General features: G+C 49.4%; 4 protein-coding genes and 1 pseudogene across 4 annotated transcripts; 1 reads left to right on the top strand and 4 right to left on the bottom strand.

The window, feature by feature from the left end:
* The first annotated feature begins 3 nt into the window (after window positions 1-3).
* On the top strand, window positions 4-1,165 carry LOC100770251 (annotated as a pseudogene).
* Window positions 1,166-3,381: 2,216 nt separating this feature from the next.
* On the bottom strand, window positions 3,382-4,131 carry LOC103163960 (proline-rich protein 23A3). Its single transcript, XM_027433861.1, has one exon. The coding sequence runs from the start codon at window positions 4,129-4,131 to the stop codon at window positions 3,382-3,384; it is 750 nt and encodes a 249-aa protein (XP_027289662.1).
* A 3,898-nt stretch (window positions 4,132-8,029) lies between these two features.
* LOC113838080 (proline-rich protein 23A3-like) lies at window positions 8,030-8,779 on the bottom strand. Its single transcript, XM_027433860.1, has one exon. The coding sequence runs from the start codon at window positions 8,777-8,779 to the stop codon at window positions 8,030-8,032; it is 750 nt and encodes a 249-aa protein (XP_027289661.1).
* A 3,868-nt stretch (window positions 8,780-12,647) lies between these two features.
* Window positions 12,648-13,397, bottom strand: LOC113838079 (proline-rich protein 23A3-like). The gene has a single exon (XM_027433859.1). The coding sequence runs from the start codon at window positions 13,395-13,397 to the stop codon at window positions 12,648-12,650; it is 750 nt and encodes a 249-aa protein (XP_027289660.1).
* Window positions 13,398-17,258: 3,861 nt separating this feature from the next.
* On the bottom strand, window positions 17,259-18,008 carry LOC113838081 (proline-rich protein 23A3-like). The gene has a single exon (XM_027433862.1). The coding sequence runs from the start codon at window positions 18,006-18,008 to the stop codon at window positions 17,259-17,261; it is 750 nt and encodes a 249-aa protein (XP_027289663.1).
* Between the last annotated feature and the right edge of the window lie 1,267 nt (window positions 18,009-19,275).

Below are 19,275 nucleotides of genomic sequence, written 5' to 3'. Positions count from 1 at the left end.
ATCTACTACTGTCTGGAACATGCCATCCAAGCTGATGACCAGATGCAAGTGACAGGACCACTAGGTGAGGACATGGCTCCATCCACACCTTCAGTGAGACAGGTATTGGCAAGCAGGTGCCCTGGACAGTGTTCATAGATCCAGAACCCACAATTATTGATGAAGTTTGCACTGGTACCTACTGCCAGCTCTTCCCCCCAGAGCATCTCATCATAGGTAAGGAAGATGCTGCCAATAACTATGCCCATGACCACTACATCATTGGCAAGGAGAGATCATTGACCTTGTTTTGAAACTAATTAAAAAACTGGCTAACCAGTGCACAGGTCTTCAGGGCTCCTTGGTTTTCCACAGCTGTATGGGGTGAACTAGCTCTAGGTTCACCTCCCTGCTGATAGAAGGACTCTCTGTTGAATGCAGAAAGAAATCCAAGCTGGAGCTCTTTATTTACTCAGAGCCTAGGTTTCCACCGATGTAGTTGAGATCTACAATTCCATCCTCATAACCCACACCATCCTGGAACATTCTGATTGTGCTTTCATAGTCGACAGCGAGGCCATATATGGCATCTGTTGTAGAAACCTTGACATTGAGCACCCACACTACACTAACCGTAACTGCCTTAAAGCCAGATTGTGCCTTCCATCCTTGATTCCTTCAGATTTGATGGAGCCCTGACAGAATTCCAGACTAACCTGGTGCCTTACCCCAATATCGGCTCCCCCATGCCTGTATATGCCCCTGTCATCTCTGCTGAAAAAGCCTACCATGAGCAGCTTTCTGTAGCAGAGATCACCAATGCCTGCTTTGAGCCAGCCAACCAGATGGTGAAATGTGATACTTGCCATGGAAAATACATGGCTTGCTGCTTTTTGAACAATGATGATGTGGTTGCCAAAGATGTCAATGCTGCCATTGCTACCATCAAGACAAAGCACAGCATCCAGTTTGTGGACTGGTGCCCACTGACTTCAAGGTTGGCATTAATTACCAGCTTCCCACTGTGGTGCCTGGTGGAGACCTGGCCAAGGTCCAGAGAGCTGTGTGCATGATGAGCAACACCACAGCCATCACTAGATAAAAATTTTAATCTGATGTGTGCCAAGTGTGCCTTTTGTGTGGTGAGGGCATGGAAGAGGGGGAGTTCTCTGAGGGAATCTGTTGAAGGATGGGATGAGAAGGGAGAAGAGGAGTATCTAGCTATCCATTTTTTTGGGGGGTTTTGGTTTTTGAAGATAGGGTTTTTTTGTGTGTAGACCTGGCTGACCAAGCTGGCCTTGAACTCAAAGAGATCCACCTGCCTCTGCCACCCAAGAAGTTAAAGGTATTCATCACCACCAATCTGGCCCATTTTATTCTTTCAGCTCCTGTACCATGCAAAATTCCCCACACTTCAGCTTCAGCATTATCTGGCAGACATCAGTGCTTCTAATTGTGTTATTTTCATTCTTCCATCATGTCTTATCTTCTTCATGTGTGCCTGTAAGCTATTCCCCATGGTGTCTCTAAGAAAAAGCTTTAATTTCAGACTGCCAGGGACAGGCGACAGAAGCCATCCCGGCTTCAAGGTGAGGGCCACCATAATGAACTAATGTGCCATGGAGAGGTAGAAAAGACAGAAAAATGGAGCTGTGTGTGTGTGCTATGGGGAGGTAGAACTGAAGACAAGTTGGCAGTGACAGGTGTGAGAAACAGCTGAGGTAGAAAGTGAAACATGTTGCCCAGTAGGGTCAAGCAAGGAGGTGTGCAGTGAGATCTCCCTGGCAATGAAAATGATGGAGGTAGGCATGAGGAATGGTTCATGTTCTGGATTTTACCTCCGTGAAGGACCACCTTGGTCCATGATGCTACCAGAGGCTATGTTGGTGTCTGTGGTCCATGATGCCACCCCAGGCAGAGATAAAGCCTGAGATCCATGTGGATACTCATGTTGAGTACTACTGACTGACAATGGACCATATTGTCCATTGTCTAGTGACATGCTGCCACTGGGGGCCATATTGATGTGAGTGGCCCTCATTGTCACCCAGGGCCATGGTGATGTTCAGGACTGTGCTGACACATAGGGGCATGTCTGGGTCTGACATCCTACTACAGCCCGGGTCTGTGGTGATATCCCTGACCAGTGATACACAGAGAAATCCTGTTTCCAAACACACACATACACACACACACACACACACACACACACACACACACACACACACACCCGAAACGAGTAAGCAGAGGCAAATTAACACAATTGACAATTTTAACATGTTGAGTATTTATTAGGATGCATTTGGTATTGCATTATGCTGGGGGGAGGCTTAGGGGATTTGAGATCCTCCATTTAACAACTTGGCTGATATTCAACAAATTTGCATGCTCACACAGTCCCACAAATTGGTGTGCTCAGTATTGTGTTCTTCCTTGGTCACAGACACACACTGCCTCCCTCCCTCCATCCCCGCATCATTCCTCTCTCTGTCTCTGTCTCTCAGGGTCTGTCTCTCCACACTGTTAACTACTTTTTGTTCACCCTCAGCTACTAAGTTGTGTCATCTTTATGAATTTATAAGTGAAACTGAGTTTGCAAGCATTGCCTAAAAAAGAGCATTTTGAAAAGCAAGACATGAAACTAGAGTTCTTGGTTGGAGAGCAAGGTGGACTTGACCGAGTTCTGCTTGGTTGTGCTTGTCAAGGCCTGGGAAGCAATGGCCCAACCGGCAAGCCTGTTCCAATCGTGTTTCTTCAGGAGTTGTCTTTGGTAATTTTTGCTTGTGTGTTTGTTGTGTTTTGAGGCCAGGTTTCTTTGTGTAGCCCTTGTTGTGGTGAAGAGACAGACAAGGGCTGTCTCTTCAGCAGGTTGAAGCACAGCTGCGAAGAAGCCAAGCAGCGTCCTCTACTTAAGACTAGGAAGAGTCTTCTGCCACTGGGGTGTCTGTTAGTACAGCTTCAATGTCCAGCAGGACCAAGCCAAGGTCACGTCTCCATCCAGCCAGGGGAACACAGAAAGGACACTGGCAGCCTAGCAGAGCCAGTGCTGTCTTGAAGTGATAGAAACAGGGGACAGGCACTGACCTTGTTCTTGCAGGGACGCACGGATGCAGACGAGGGTGATATGCAAGGTTTTGAGATGAAGCCCGGAGTTGGAAAATTCGTCTTCTGGTTCTCGAAGACAGCATTTTAGCTTAGGGGCGAGATCTAGTGTCCCCACTCTTCTTGCAGTCTTCGTCTTCTCCCATTCACGGTGTGTAGCCAAACAAAGCACTTGGGTACAGGCAGTCTCAACGTTGGGTACCTGGGGTGTGGAGGCACGGTGGAAATCAGTCCCATATGGCGGTCAGGGCAGTAAGAGGCCAAAAGCTGCTGTATGTTGGGGAAACCGTCGTTCCTTACCTAGAAGAGGCATTTCCGTGTCTTGCAGGGAGTGCATGGAGACTTCTGATGATTCTGAGGGGTCAGGGCTTGCTGACTCCTTGGAGGAGATGGAGGAAGCGGCTGCAGTGGTGTGCTGGGCAGAGGCAACATCATGCTGTCTCTGAGGCTCCAGATGGACCAGGGAGCATACCTCTCTGCACTAGGAGGGACGGATGGAGACTGAGGCCAAGGCGGCACTGGTCTCTCAAACATGGGGCTGAGCTTCTCAGTGACAGGGGCAGAGGGCTCCGGGACCCTGACAGCTGGAGACTGCCTCTCTGGAGTCCTGAAGGATTCTTGAGATCCTCGAGCAGGGCAAGAGGCGTTTTCCCAGCTTTCGATGTGTGAATCAGAAGCACTGGCGGATCCCTGCTGCAGGACGATTAGGTGTTCCTGGGCCATGTCCACGGGGCTGGCCTCCTGGGGCCTGCAGGGGCCATCCACAGGCTGTCCAGGCTGGGCGACTACCTGCAGGTCCTGTAGGACCAGGATAATGATGGATCCTAATCCAGGGTGCAACACTTGCGTAATCGAGCCGGGGGTGGGCTCCAGCAGCAGGTCAAAGTCTTCCAGGTGGATTTTCACGGCACAGCCAGCAGGCACCACCACGATGGAGGGGAGATCCTCCCTGGGGTGCTCGCTGGGTTCTTGGACACGGTGGCGATTGGCGGGGTTCAGTTCTTCTTGTAGTAGATCGTCTTCAAGGCTGCGGGGCCGTCGTCCCAACATGTTGGTGGCTGGTATTCAACAAAGTCCGATGCAGTCGATGGACTTGTGCACTGCAGTGCCTAGTTCCAGGCAAGCTGTTGTCTGGCTTCGGCAAGAGACTCTGTGCACTCTCTGGGACTGGGACAGAAAGCAGCAGGGAAAGACCCAGAGTTCCTTTTATAGGCCTTGCTCTGGAGGAAGCCCCGCCCAGGCAGGGTGGAGCCTAATGTGGGCCAAACCATTGCCCTTGGACAAGTGGGTCCCTGCCTGTCTGGCTGCCTCTGGGCGTGTGGGTGAGGTTGGTTGTTTTGGGGATGCTTGATGGCGGTGGTGGTGTTTGTCATGATGGTGTCTGTGTTGGTCGTGGGGGTGCAGGAGAGAATCGATCCTTGGGTGTTCTTGTGGTTAGCGATGCCTTTATTTTTGTCAGCATACAGAGCCAAGGGAGTTTTCCAAGCCCACCACATTCTCTTGAAGTGTTTGTCCCCCCTACACTCGCTAGGACTTAGACAGCTGCGTCTTTTGTATAATGGAAATAGAAATGAACAATGTGAAACCTCAGTAATTCTATGGAGGTCGAACTTGGTACTAACGATGCGGGGCTATGGCTTTTGTACATGGCTCTTTTGACTTAAAAAATCCATCTCCGAAGCGGGACTTTGATGGCGCATGCCTTTAATCCCAGCACTCCGGAGGCAGAGGCAGGCAGATCTCTGTGAGTTGGAGGCCAGCCTGGTCTCCAGAGCGAGTGTCAGGAGAGGCTCCACAGCTACACAGAAAAACTCTGTCTCGAAAAACAAAACAAATATAATTCCATATCAGATATATATGTGCTATTGAGTGTCCTTAATTGATCTTAGAGCAATGACAGAGTGTTTGCTTAGCATGCTGGAGGCCAAGAGTCCCGACACCCAAACAAAAGCAAAATAGTATCAGCGTGAGTCCTTTACAACACCCATAACCGCCGAATTTGCCAGAAAACGATAGGAAGGTCAGGAGTTCAGCTTGACCTACTACATGGTGTGGGTACTAGGGCAGTGCGTTTCCAGAGGTTACTGAAGGCTAGCCTGCAGACATGAAATTGGGTCTCCAAGGTATAGTTGATCCAAACAACTCATCAACGTGGAAAAAAGCAAACTCTCAAAATTGAAAACTTGTTTGTGTTGGGAATGGCCATTAAGCACAGACCTGCTTCATTTATCAGTGCCACCTTTGACGGTTTTCCTTCCTTTTCTAGCATTTTGTTACATTCTATCAGTGTTTGACATTTCAAACAATTTTTACTACATAGGACCCACTCCAGCTCCCTCTCCCTGTCCCTCCCTCCCTCCCTCTCTCTGTCTTTCTGAGTGTGTGTGTTAGTGTGTGTGTGTGTGTGTGTGTGAGTGTGTGTGTGTGTGTGTGTGTGTGTGTGAGTGTGTGTGTGTGTGTGTGTGTGTGTGTGTCAGTGTGAGTGTGAGTGAGTGTGTTTGTGTGGGATCCTTTACTGTCTCCTGTTAGTAGTGATCCTGTTACATTTAGACACACCCTATTGCTCAGGGCCACAACACATCCGGGGTTTAGGCTTAAGTGCTTATTTACACATTTGTTTATTAGTAATGTGGGGGGTGGGGTCAGATGACAGCAGACACAGTCTCCTATCTGCTCTACATGCTCTGTAGCCCTGAGCTGATGGATATGAGGTTAACATACTCTTTCATTTGCATTACCTTTGGAATTTTCTTCTCACCTATTCAGTGGTGTATCAAATGATGGCCTACAGTATATATTGACACCCATTGGAAAAGTAAGTTCAAAGACACAGAGACAGTCATGGGATGATTCTATCTGCCCCCGTGGGCTCATCGTCTTTGAACCTTTGTCCCCACAGTCTTCCCAACATGTGTGTCTGTCTTTCTGCTAACCACTATACAAAATAATGGGTGTCAGTATGACCTTGTTCCACCTGTGTAATACAGACTTGGATTTCATTCATGTTCCTCTACCCTCTCCTCCTGCCTGCTTTGTTCCTTTTTCTAACTATTCCTCACCACTTTCTAAGGACTTTCGGCAGACTTTAACAATCCTTTTCAACAAGAGTGTCATATGGAACCAAGCCAATAGCCTGAAACCCACGATGGAGTGAGGAGAACCTGGGACTCATGATGGAATGTCTCCACCTGCCAATGGGTGGCATGTGTTTGTAGCAACACCTTGCTCCACCTGCTCTGTTCTGGAATTTTCTATCTCCAAAGATAAGGGCTGAGGGTGGGGCTTGCCACTTCCAGTAATTCAATCAAGAAAAATCCCACACAGGTGTGATGGACCTCCAGGGCTGTAGTGAATTCCAGTGGGAGTCAAGTTGACACCACAGTGTAAGGATAAATCTTTCTGCTTTGCTGCCCGAGGCAGGTCGCCAGCAGTTTGCCCCAAAATAACACACAGAGACTTATATTAAGTACAACGCTGCTGGCCAACGATTAGGATTAATTACATGCTTGCTCTGTCCTAAGTATCAATCAGAGCCATTAATCTATCTATGTGTATAAACTTTTCTTTTGGAGGCTGCCAGAGGCACTCGACCTCTTCCCAGATATCATGGTGGTGCCAAACAGAGAAGAAGAGAGGAGGAGGAGGAGGAGCAGGAGGAGGAGCAGGAGGAGGGGCGAGGATGAGGAGAAGGAAGGAGAGCAGAAGGAAGGGGAGGAGACAGAAGGGGAGGAGAAGGAAGAGAAGGATTTCCTGCTTGTCCCTGGTTCTATTGTGTGTCTGCCTGCTATGTCACTTCCTGCCTGAATCACAAGACTTCTCTTTACCACATTTCCCAGAATCCTCCTGGACCCTTCGTCCTCCCTAACTGACTTCCATATTGGCCAACCCTTCTTTATTTATCAAGGGATAAGACAAACATATACACAGAAGGACCTCCCCCCTCACCACACCCTCCCTCCTTGAGAAGTTCTTGCTCTTGGTGTTTTTTGTTTTTCATTATTTTGTGAAACTTTTGTTTCTTTGCTATTTGTTTGGTTGTGCACGCCTTGTTATTTCATGTACCATTCAGACCAGACACGCAGGGGCTTGGAGTGAAGAGGGTGTCCATCCTTTGCTATTGTAGATAGGACTGGTTTTGTGTCATGGTGTGGGTACAGCAAGACCAGTGAGTCCTTTTACATTATTAAAAACCATTCCCTTTCCAAACTCCTCTCTATCATTTCAAATGGCTCTTTGTGGTTTTGTGTGTGTGCCCATACACAATGGCCCAACCGGCAAGCCTGTTCCAATCGTGTTTCTTCAGGAGTTGTCTTTGGTAATTTTTGCTTGTGTGTTTGTTGTGTTTTGAGGCCAGGTTTCTTTGTGTAGCCCTTGTTGTGGTGAAGAGACAGACAAGGGCTGTCTCTTCAGCAGGTTGAAGCACAGCTGCGAAGAAGCCAAGCAGCGTCCTCTACTTAAGACTAGGAAGAGTCTTCTGCCACTGGGGTGTCTGTTAGTACAGCTTCAATGTCCAGCAGGACCAAGCCAAGGTCACGTCTCCATCCAGCCAGGGGAACACAGAAAGGACACTGGCAGCCTAGCAGAGCCAGTGCTGTCTTGAAGTGATAGAAACAGGGGACAGGCACTGACCTTGTTCTTGCAGGGACGCACGGATGCAGACGAGGGTGATATGCAAGGTTTTGAGATGAAGCCCGGAGTTGGAAAATTCGTCTTCTGGTTCTCGAAGACAGCATTTTAGCTTCAGGGGCGAGATCTAGTGTCCCCACTCTTCTTGCAGTCTTCGTCTTCTCCCATTCACGGTGTGTAGCCAAACAAAGCACTTGGGTACAGGCAGTCTCAACGTTGGGTACCTGGGGTGTGGAGGCACGGTGGAAATCAGTCCCATATGGCGGTCAGGGCAGTAAGAGGCCAAAAGCTGCTGTATGTTGGGGAAACCGTCGTTCCTTACCTAGAAGAGGCATTTCCGTGTCTTGCAGGGAGTGCATGGAGACTTCTGATGATTCTGAGGGGTCAGGGCTTGCTGACTCCTTGGAGGAGATGGAGGAAGCGGCTGCAGTGGTGTGCTGGGCAGAGGCAACATCATGCTGTCTCTGAGGCTCCAGATGGACCAGGGAGCATACCTCTCTGCACTAGGAGGGACGGATGGAGACTGAGGCCAAGGCGGCACTGGTCTCTCAAACATGGGGCTGAGCTTCTCAGTGACAGGGGCAGAGGGCTCCGGGACCCTGACAGCTGGAGACTGCCTCTCTGGAGTCCTGAAGGATTCTTGAGATCCTCGAGCAGGGCAAGAGGCGTTTTCCCAGCTTTCGATGTGTGAATCAGAAGCACTGGCGGATCCCTGCTGCAGGACGATTAGGTGTTCCTGGGCCATGTCCACGGGGCTGGCCTCCTGGGGCCTGCAGGGGCCATCCACAGGCTGTCCAGGCTGGGCGACTACCTGCAGGTCCTGTAGGACCAGGATAATGATGGATCCTAATCCAGGGTGCAACACTTGCGTAATCGAGCCGGGGGTGGGCTCCAGCAGCAGGTCAAAGTCTTCCAGGTGGATTTTCACGGCACAGCCAGCAGGCACCACCACGATGGAGGGGAGATCCTCCCTGGGGTGCTCGCTGGGTTCTTGGACACGGTGGCGATTGGCGGGGTTCAGTTCTTCTTGTAGTAGATCGTCTTCAAGGCTGCGGGGCCGTCGTCCCAACATGTTGGTGGCTGGTATTCAACAAAGTCCGATGCAGTCGATGGACTTGTGCACTGCAGTGCCTAGTTCCAGGCAAGCTGTTGTCTGGCTTCGGCAAGAGACTCTGTGCACTCTCTGGGACTGGGACAGAAAGCAGCAGGGAAAGACCCAGAGTTCCTTTTATAGGCCTTGCTCTGGAGGAAGCCCCGCCCAGGCAGGGTGGAGCCTAATGTGGGCCAAACCATTGCCCTTGGACAAGTGGGTCCCTGCCTGTCTGGCTGCCTCTGGGCGTGTGGGTGAGGTTGGTTGTTTTGGGGATGCTTGATGGCGGTGGTGGTGTTTGTCATGATGGTGTCTGTGTTGGTCGTGGGGGTGCAGGAGAGAATCGATCCTTGGGTGTTCTTGTGGTTAGCGATGCCTTTATTTTTTTTCAGCATACAGAGCCAAGGGAGTTTTCCAAGCCCACCACATTCTCTTGAAGTGTTTGTCCCCCCTACACTCGCTAGGACTTAGACAGCTGCGTCTTTTGTATAATGGAAATAGAAATGAACAATGTGAAACCTCAGTAATTCTATGGAGGTCCAACTTGGTACTAACGATGCGGGGCTATGGCTTTTGTACATGGCTCTTTTGACTTAAAAAATCCATCTCCGAAGCGGGACTTTGATGGCGCATGCCTTTAATCCCAGCACTCCGGAGGCAGAGGCAGGCAGATCTCTGTGAGTTGGAGGCCAGCCTGGTCTCCAGAGCGAGTGTCAGGAGAGGCTCCACAGCTACACAGAAAAACTCTGTCTCGAAAAACAAAACAAATATAATTCCATATCAGATATATATGTGCTATTGAGTGTCCTTAATTGATCTTAGAGCAATGACAGAGTGTTTGCTTAGCATGCTGGAGGCCAAGAGTCCCGACACCCAAACCAAAGCAAAATAGTATCAGCGTGAGTCCTTTACAACACCCATAACCGCCGAATTTGCCAGAAAACGATAGGAAGGTCAGGAGTTCAGCTTGACCTACTACATGGTGTGGGTACTAGGGCAGTGCGTTTCCAGAGGTTACTGAAGGCTAGCCTGCAGACATGAAATTGGGTCTCCAAGGTATAGTTGATCCAAACAACTCATCAACGTGGAAAAGCAAACTCTCAAAATTGAAAACTTGTTTGTGTTGGGAATGGCCATTAAGCACAGACCTGCTTCATTTATCAGTGCCACCTTTGACGGTTTTCCTTCCTTTTCTAGCATTTTGTTACATTCTATCAGTGTTTGACATTTCAAACAATTTTTACTACATAGGACCCACTCCAGCTCCCTCTCCCTGTCCCTCCCTCCCTCCCTCTCTCTGTCTTTCTGAGTGTGTGTGTTAGTGTGTGTGTGTGTGTGTGTGTGTGTGTGTGTGTGTGTGTGTGTGTGTGTGTGTGTCAGTGTGAGTGTGAGTGAGTGTGTTTGTGTGGGATCCTTTACTGTCTCCTGTTAGTAGTGATCCTGTTACATTTAGACACACCCTATTGCTCAGGGCCACAACACATCCGGGATTTAGGCTTAAGTGCTTATTTACACATTTGTTTATTAGTAATGTGGGGGGTGGGGTCAGATGACAGCAGACACAGTCTCCTATCTGCTCTACATGCTCTGTAGCCCTGAGCTGATGGATATGAGGTTAACATACTCTTTCATTTGCATTACCTTTGGAATTTTCTTCTCACCTATTCAGTGGTGTATCAAATGATGGCCTACAGTATATATTGACACCCATTGGAAAAGTAAGTTCAAAGACACAGAGACAGTCATGGGATGATTCTATCTGCCCCCGTGGGCTCATCGTCTTTGAACCTTTGTCCCCACAGTCTTCCCAACATGTGTGTCTGTCTTTCTGCTAACCACTATACAAAATAATGGGTGTCAGTATGACCTTGTTCCACCTGTGTAATACAGACTTGGATTTCATTCATGTTCCTCTACCCTCTCCTCCTGCCTGCTGTGTTCCTTTTTCTAACTATTCCTCACCACTTTCTAAGGACTTTAGGAAGACTTTAACAATCCTTTTCAACAAGAGTGTCATATGGAACCAAGCCAATAGCCTGAAACCCACGATGGAGTGAGGAGAACCTGGGACTCATGATGGAATGTCTCCACCTGCCAATGGGTGGCATGTGTTTGTAGCAACACCTTGCTCCACCTGCTCTGTTCTGGAATTTTCTATCTCCAAAGATAAGGGCTGAGGGTGGGGCTTGCCACTTCCAGTAATTCAATCAAGAAAAATCCCACACAGGTGTGATGGACCTCCAGGGCTGTAGTGAATTCCAGTGGGAGTCAAGTTGACACCACAGTGTAAGGATAAATCTTTCTGCTTTGCTGCCCGAGGCAGGTCGCCAGCAGTTTGCCCCAAAATAACACACAGAGACTTATATTAAGTACAACGCTGCTGGCCAACGATTAGGATTAATTACATGCTTGCTCTGTCCTAAGTATCAATCAGAGCCATTAATCTATCTATGTGTATAAACTTTTCTTTTGGAGGCTGCCAGAGGCACTCGACCTCTTCCCAGATATCATGGTGGTGCCAAACAGAGAAGAAGAGAGGAGGAGGAGGAGGAGCAGGAGGAGGAGCAGGAGGAGGGGGAGCATGAGGAGGAGGAAGGAGAGCAGAAGGAAGGGGAGGAGACGGAAGGGGAGGAGAAGGAAGAGAAGGATTTCCTGCTTGTCCCTGGTTCTATTGTGTGTCTGCCTGCTATGTCACTTCCTGCCTGAATCACAAGACTTCTCTTTACCACATTTCCCAGAATCCTCCTGGACCCTTCGTCCTCCCTAACTGACTTCCATATTGGCCAACCCTTCTTTATTTATCAAGGGATAAGACAAACATATACACAGAAGGACCTCCCCCCTCACCACACCCTCCCTCCTTGAGAAGTTCTTGCTCTTGGTGTTTTTTGTTTTTCATTATTTTGTGAAACTTTTGTTTCTTTGCTATTTGTTTGGTTGTGCACGCCTTGTTATTTCATGTACCATTCAGACCAGACACGCAGGGGCTTGGAGTGAAGAGGGTGTCCATCCTCTGGTATTGTAGATAGGACTGGTTTTGTGTCATGGTGTGGGTACAGCAAGATCAGTGAGTCCTTTTACATTATTAAAAACCATTCCCTTTCCAAACTCCTCTCTATCATTTCAAATGGCTCTTTGTGGTTTTGTGTATGTGCCCATACACAATGGCCCAACCGGCAAGCCTGTTCCAATCGTGTTTCTTCAGGAGTTGTCTTTGGTAATTTTTGCTTGTGTGTTTGTTGTGTTTTGAGGCCAGGTTTCTTTGTGTAGCCCTGGTTGTGGTGAAGAGACAGACAAGGGCTGTCTCTTCAGCAGGTTGAAGCACAGCTGCGAAGAAGCCAAGCAGCGTCCTCTACTTAAGACTAGGAAGAGTCTTCTGCCACTGGGGTGTCTGTTAGTACAGCTTCAATGTCCAGCAGGACCAAGCCAAGGTCACGTCTCCATCCAGCCAGGGGAACACAGAAAGGACACTGGCAGCCTAGCAGAGCCAGTGCTGTCTTGAAGTGATAGAAACAGGGGACAGGCACTGACCTTGTTCTTGCAGGGACGCACGGATGCAGACGAGGGTGATATGCAAGGTTTTGAGATGAAGCCCGGAGTTGGAAAATTCGTCTTCTGGTTCTCGAAGACAGCATTTTAGCTTCAGGGGCGAGATCTAGTGTCCCCACTCTTCTTGCAGTCTTCGTCTTCTCCCATTCACGGTGTGTAGCCAAACAAAGCACTTGGGTACAGGCAGTCTCAACGTTGGGTACCTGGGGTGTGGAGGCACGGTGGAAATCAGTCCCATATGGCGGTCAGGGCAGTAAGAGGCCAAAAGCTGCTGTATGTTGGGGAAACCGTCGTTCCTTACCTAGAAGAGGCATTTCCGTGTCTTGCAGGGAGTGCATGGAGACTTCTGATGATTCTGAGGGGTCAGGGCTTGCTGACTCCTTGGAGGAGATGGAGGAAGCGGCTGCAGTGGTGTGCTGGGCAGAGGCAACATCATGCTGTCTCTGAGGCTCCAGATGGACCAGGGAGCATACCTCTCTGCACTAGGAGGGACGGATGGAGACTGAGGCCAAGGCGGCACTGGTCTCTCAAACATGGGGCTGAGCTTCTCAGTGACAGGGGCAGAGGGCTCCGGGACCCTGACAGCTGGAGACTGCCTCTCTGGAGTCCTGAAGGATTCTTGAGATCCTCGAGCAGGGCAAGAGGCGTTTTCCCAGCTTTCGATGTGTGAATCAGAAGCACTGGCGGATCCCTGCTGCAGGACGATTAGGTGTTCCTGGGCCATGTCCACGGGGCTGGCCTCCTGGGGCCTGCAGGGGCCATCCACAGGCTGTCCAGGCTGGGCGACTACCTGCAGGTCCTGTAGGACCAGGATAATGATGGATCCTAATCCAGGGTGCAACACTTGCGTAATCGAGCCGGGGGTGGGCTCCAGCAGCAGGTCAAAGTCTTCCAGGTGGATTTTCACGGCACAGCCAGCAGGCACCACCACGATGGAGGGGAGATCCTCCCTGGGGTGCTCGCTGGGTTCTTGGACACGGTGGCGATTGGCGGGGTTCAGTTCTTCTTGTAGTAGATCGTCTTCAAGGCTGCGGGGCCGTCGTCCCAACATGTTGGTGGCTGGTATTCAACAAAGTCCGATGCAGTCGATGGACTTGTGCACTGCAGTGCCTAGTTCCAGGCAAGCTGTTGTCTGGCTTCGGCAAGAGACTCTGTGCACTCTCTGGGACTGGGACAGAAAGCAGCAGGGAAAGACCCAGAGTTCCTTTTATAGGCCTTGCTCTGGAGGAAGCCCCGCCCAGGCAGGGTGGAGCCTAATGTGGGCCAAACCATTGCCCTTGGACAAGTGGGTCCCTGCCTGTCTGGCTGCCTCTGGGCGTGTGGGTGAGGTTGGTTGTTTTGGGGATGCTTGATGGCGGTGGTGGTGTTTGTCATGATGGTGTCTGTGTTGGTCGTGGGGGTGCAGGAGAGAATCGATCCTTGGGTGTTCTTGTGGTTAGCGATGCCTTTATTTTTTTTCAGCATACAGAGCCAAGGGAGTTTTCCAAGCCCACCACATTCTCTTGAAGTGTTTGTCCCCCCTACACTCGCTAGGACTTAGACAGCTGCGTCTTTTGTATAATGGAAATAGAAATGAACAATGTGAAACCTCAGTAATTCTATGGAGGTCGAACTTGGTACTAACGATGCGGGGCTATGGCTTTTGTACATGGCTCTTTTGACTTAAAAAATCCATCTCCGAAGCGGGACTTTGATGGCGCATGCCTTTAATCCCAGCACTCCGGAGGCAGAGGCAGGCAGATCTCTGTGAGTTGGAGGCCAGCCTGGTCTCCAGAGCGAGTGTCAGGAGAGGCTCCACAGCTACACAGAAAAACTCTGTCTCGAAAAACAAAACAAATATAATTCCATATCAGATATATATGTGCTATTGAGTGTCCTTAATTGATCTTAGAGCAATGACAGAGTGTTTGCTTAGCATGCTGGAGGCCAAGAGTCCCGACACCCAAACCAAAGCAAAATAGTATCAGCGTGAGTCCTTTACAACACCCATAACCGCCGAATTTGCCAGAAAACGATAGGAAGGTCAGGAGTTCAGCTTGACCTACTACATGGTGTGGGTACTAGGGCAGTGCGTTTCCAGAGGTTACTGAAGGCTAGCCTGCAGACATGAAATTGGGTCTCCAAGGTATAGTTGATCCAAACAACTCATCAACGTGGAAAAGCAAACTCTCAAAATTGAAAACTTGTTTGTGTTGGGAATGGCCATTAAGCACAGACCTGCTTCATTTATCAGTGCCACCTTTGACGGTTTTCCTTCCTTTTCTAGCATTTTGTTACATTCTATCAGTGTTTGACATTTCAAACAATTTTTACTACATAGGACCCACTCCAGCTCCCTCTCCCTGTCCCTCCCTCCCTCCCTCTCTCTGTCTTTCTGAGTGTGTGTGTTAGTGTGTGTGTGTGTGTGTGTGTGTGTGTGTGTGTGTGTGTGTGTGTGTCAGTGTGAGTGTGAGTGAGTGTGTTTGTGTGGGATCCTTTACTGTCTCCTGTTAGTAGTGATCCTGTTACATTTAGACACACCCTATTGCTCAGGGCCACAACACATCCGGGATTTAGGCTTAAGTGCTTATTTACACATTTGTTTATTAGTAATGTGGTGGGTGGGGTCAGATGACAGCAGACACAGTCTCCTATCTGCTCTACATGCTCTGTAGCCCTGAGCTGATGGATATGAGGTTAACATACTCTTTCATTTGCATTACCTTTGGAATTTTCTTCTCACCTATTCAGTGGTGTATCAAATGATGGCCTACAGTATATATTGACACCCATTGGAAAAGTAAGTTCAAAGACACAGAGACAGTCATGGGATGATTCTATCTGCCCCCGTGGGCTCATCGTCTTTGAACCTTTGTCCCCACAGTCTTCCCAACATGTGTGTCTGTCTTTCTGCTAACCACTATACAAAATAATGGGTGTCAGTATGACCTTGTTCCACCTGTGTAATACAGACTTGGATTTCATTCATGTTCCTCTACCCTCTCCTCCTGCCTGCTGTGTTCCTTTTTCTAACTATTCCTCACCACTTTCTAAGGACTTTAGGAAGACTTTAACAATCCTTTTCAACAAGAGTGTCATATGGAACCAAGCCAATAGCCTGAAACCCACGATGGAGTGAGGAGAACCTGGGACTCATGATGGAATGTCTCCACCTGCCAATGGGTGGCATGTGTTTGTAGCAACACCTTGCTCCACCTGCTCTGTTCTGGAATTTTCTATCTCCAAAGATAAGGGCTGAGGGTGGGGCTTGCCACTTCCAGTAATTCAATCAAGAAAAATCCCACACAGGTGTGATGGACCTCCAGGGCTGTAGTGAATTCCAGTGGGAGTCAAGTTGACACCACAGTGTAAGGATAAATCTTTCTGCTTTGCTGCCCGAGGCAGGTCGCCAGCAGTTTGCCCCAAAATAACACACAGAGACTTATATTAAGTACAACGCTGCTGGCCAACGATTAGGATTAATTACATGCTTGCTCTGTCCTAAGTATCAATCAGAGCCATTAATCTATCTATGTGTATAAACTTTTCTTTTGGAGGCTGCCAGAGGCACTCGACCTCTTCCCAGATATCATGGTGGTGCCAAACAGAGAAGAAGAGAGGAGGAGGAGGAGGAGCAGGAGGAGGAGCAGGAGGAGGGGGAGCATGAGGAGGAGGAAGGAGAGCAGAAGGAAGGGGAGGAGACGGAAGGGGAGGAGAAGGAAGAGAAGGATTTCCTGCTTGTCCCTGGTTCTATTGTGTGTCTGCCTGCTATGTCACTTCCTGCCTGAATCACAAGACTTCTCTTTACCACATTTCCCAGAATCCTCCTGGACCCTTCGTCCTCCCTAACTCACTTCCATATTGGCCAACCCTTCTTTATTTATCAAGGGATAAGACAAACATATACACAGAAGGACCTCCCCCCTCACCACACCCTCCCTCCTTGAGAAGTTCTTGCTCTTGGTGTTTTTTGTTTTTCATTATTTTGTGAAACTTTTGTTTCTTTGCTATTTGTTTGGTTGTGCACGCCTTGTTATTTCATGTACCATTCAGACCAGACACGCAGGGGCTTGGAGTGAAGAGGGTGTCCATCCTCTGGTATTGTAGATAGGACTGGTTTTGTGTCATGGTGTGGGTACAGCAAGACCAGTGAGTCCTTTTACATTATTAAAAACCATTCCCTTTCCAAACTCCTCTCTATCATTTCAAATGGCTCTTTGTGGTTTTGTGTATGTGCCCATAACACAATGGCCCAACCGGCAAGCCTGTTCCAATCGTGTTTCTTCAGGAGTTGTCTTTGGTAATTTTTGCTTGTGTGTTTGTTGTGTTTTGAGGCCAGGTTTCTTTGTGTAGCCCTGGTTGTGGTGAAGAGACAGACAAGGGCTGTCTCTTCAGCAGGTTGAAGCACAGCTGCGAAGAAGCCAAGCAGCGTCCTCTACTTAAGACTAGGAAGAGTCTTCTGCCACTGGGGTGTCTGTTAGTACAGCTTCAATGTCCAGCAGGACCAAGCCAAGGTCACGTCTCCATCCAGCCAGGGGAACACAGAAAGGACACTGGCAGCCTAGCAGAGCCAGTGCTGTCTTGAAGTGATAGAAACAGGGGACAGGCACTGACCTTGTTCTTGCAGGGACGCACGGATGCAGACGAGGGTGATATGCAAGGTTTTGAGATGAAGCCCGGAGTTGGAAAATTCGTCTTCTGGTTCTCGAAGACAGCATTTTAGCTTCAGGGGCGAGATCTAGTGTCCCCACTCTTCTTGCAGTCTTCGTCTTCTCCCATTCACGGTGTGTAGCCAAACAAAGCACTTGGGTACAGGCAGTCTCAACGTTGGGTACCTGGGGTGTGGAGGCACGGTGGAAATCAGTCCCATATGGCGGTCAGGGCAGTAAGAGGCCAAAAGCTGCTGTATGTTGGGGAAACCGTCGTTCCTTACCTAGAAGAGGCATTTCCGTGTCTTGCAGGGAGTGCATGGAGACTTCTGATGATTCTGAGGGGTCAGGGCTTGCTGACTCCTTGGAGGAGATGGAGGAAGCGGCTGCAGTGGTGTGCTGGGCAGAGGCAACATCATGCTGTCTCTGAGGCTCCAGATGGACCAGGGAGCATACCTCTCTGCACTAGGAGGGACGGATGGAGACTGAGGCCAAGGCGGCACTGGTCTCTCAAACATGGGGCTGAGCTTCTCAGTGACAGGGGCAGAGGGCTCCGGGACCCTGACAGCTGGAGACTGCCTCTCTGGAGTCCTGAAGGATTCTTGAGATCCTCGAGCAGGGCAAGAGGCGTTTTCCCAGCTTTCGATGTGTGAATCAGAAGCACTGGCGGATCCCTGCTGCAGGACGATTAGGTGTTCCTGGGCCATGTCCACGGGGCTGGCCTCCTGGGGCCTGCAGGGGCCATCCACAGGCTGTCCAGGCTGGGCGACTACCTGCAGGTCCTGTAGGACCAGGATAATGATGGATCCTAATCCAGGGTGCAACACTTGCGTAATCGAGCCGGGGGTGGGCTCCAGCAGCAGGTCAAAGTCTTCCAGGTGGATTTTCACGGCACAGCCAGCAGGCACCACCACGATGGAGGGGAGATCCTCCCTGGGGTGCTCGCTGGGTTCTTGGACACGGTGGCGATTGGCGGGGTTCAGTTCTTCTTGTAGTAGATCGTCTTCAAGGCTGCGGGGCCGTCGTCCCAACATGTTGGTGGCTGGTATTCAACAAAGTCCGATGCAGTCGATGGACTTGTGCACTGCAGTGCCTAGTTCCAGGCAAGCTGTTGTCTGGCTTCGGCAAGAGACTCTGTGCACTCTCTGGGACTGGGACAGAAAGCAGCAGGGAAAGACCCAGAGTTCCTTTTATAGGCCTTGCTCTGGAGGAAGCCCCGCCCAGGCAGGGTGGAGCCTAATGTGGGCCAAACCATTGCCCTTGGACAAGTGGGTCCCTGCCTGTCTGGCTGCCTCTGGGCGTGTGGGTGAGGTTGGTTGTTTTGGGGATGCTTGATGGCGGTGGTGGTGTTTGTCATGATGGTGTCTGTGTTGGTCGTGGGGGTGCAGGAGAGAATCGATCCTTGGGTGTTCTTGTGGTTAGCGATGCCTTTATTTTTGTCAGCATACAGAGCCAAGGGAGTTTTCCAAGCCCACCACATTCTCTTGAAGTGTTTGTCCCCCCTACACTCGCTAGGACTTAGACAGCTGCGTCTTTTGTATAATGGAAATAGAAATGAACAATGTGAAACCTCAGTAATTCTATGGAGGTCCAACTTGGTACTAACGATGCGGGGCTATGGCTTTTGTACATGGCTCTTTTGACTTAAAAAATCCATCTCCGAAGCGGGACTTTGATGGCGCATGCCTTTAATCCCAGCACTCCGGAGGCAGAGGCAGGCAGATCTCTGTGAGTTGGAGGCCAGCCTGGTCTCCAGAGCGAGTGTCAGGAGAGGCTCCACAGCTACACAGAAAAACTCTGTCTCGAAAAACAAAACAAATATAATTCCATATCAGATATATATGTGCTATTGAGTGTCCTTAATTGATCTTAGAGCAATGACAGAGTGTTTGCTTAGCATGCTGGAGGCCAAGAGTCCCGACACCCAAACCAAAGCAAAATAGTATCAGCGTGAGTCCTTTACAACACCCATAACCGCCGAATTTGCCAGAAAACGATAGGAAGGTCAGGAGTTCAGCTTGACCTACTACATGGTGTGGGTACTAGGGCAGTGCGTTTCCAGAGGTTCCTGAAGGCTAGCCTGCAGACATGAAATTGGGTCTCCAAGGTATAGTTGATCCAAACAACTCATCAACGTGGAAAAAAGCAAACTCTCAAAATTGAAAACTTGTTTGTGTTGGGAATGGCCATTAAGCACAGACCTGCTTCATTTATCAGTGCCACCTTTGACGGTTTTCCTTCCTTTTCTAGCATTTTGTTACATTCTATCAGTGTTTGACATTTCAAACAATTTTTACTACA

The sequence above is a fragment of the Cricetulus griseus genome, unplaced genomic scaffold, assembly GCF_003668045.3.
Source record: "Cricetulus griseus strain 17A/GY unplaced genomic scaffold, alternate assembly CriGri-PICRH-1.0 unplaced_scaffold_499, whole genome shotgun sequence".
NCBI lineage: Eukaryota > Metazoa > Chordata > Mammalia > Rodentia > Cricetidae > Cricetulus > Cricetulus griseus.
The sequence above is the reverse complement of the archived record's forward strand: the minus strand, read 5'-3'. Positions and strand labels throughout refer to the sequence as shown.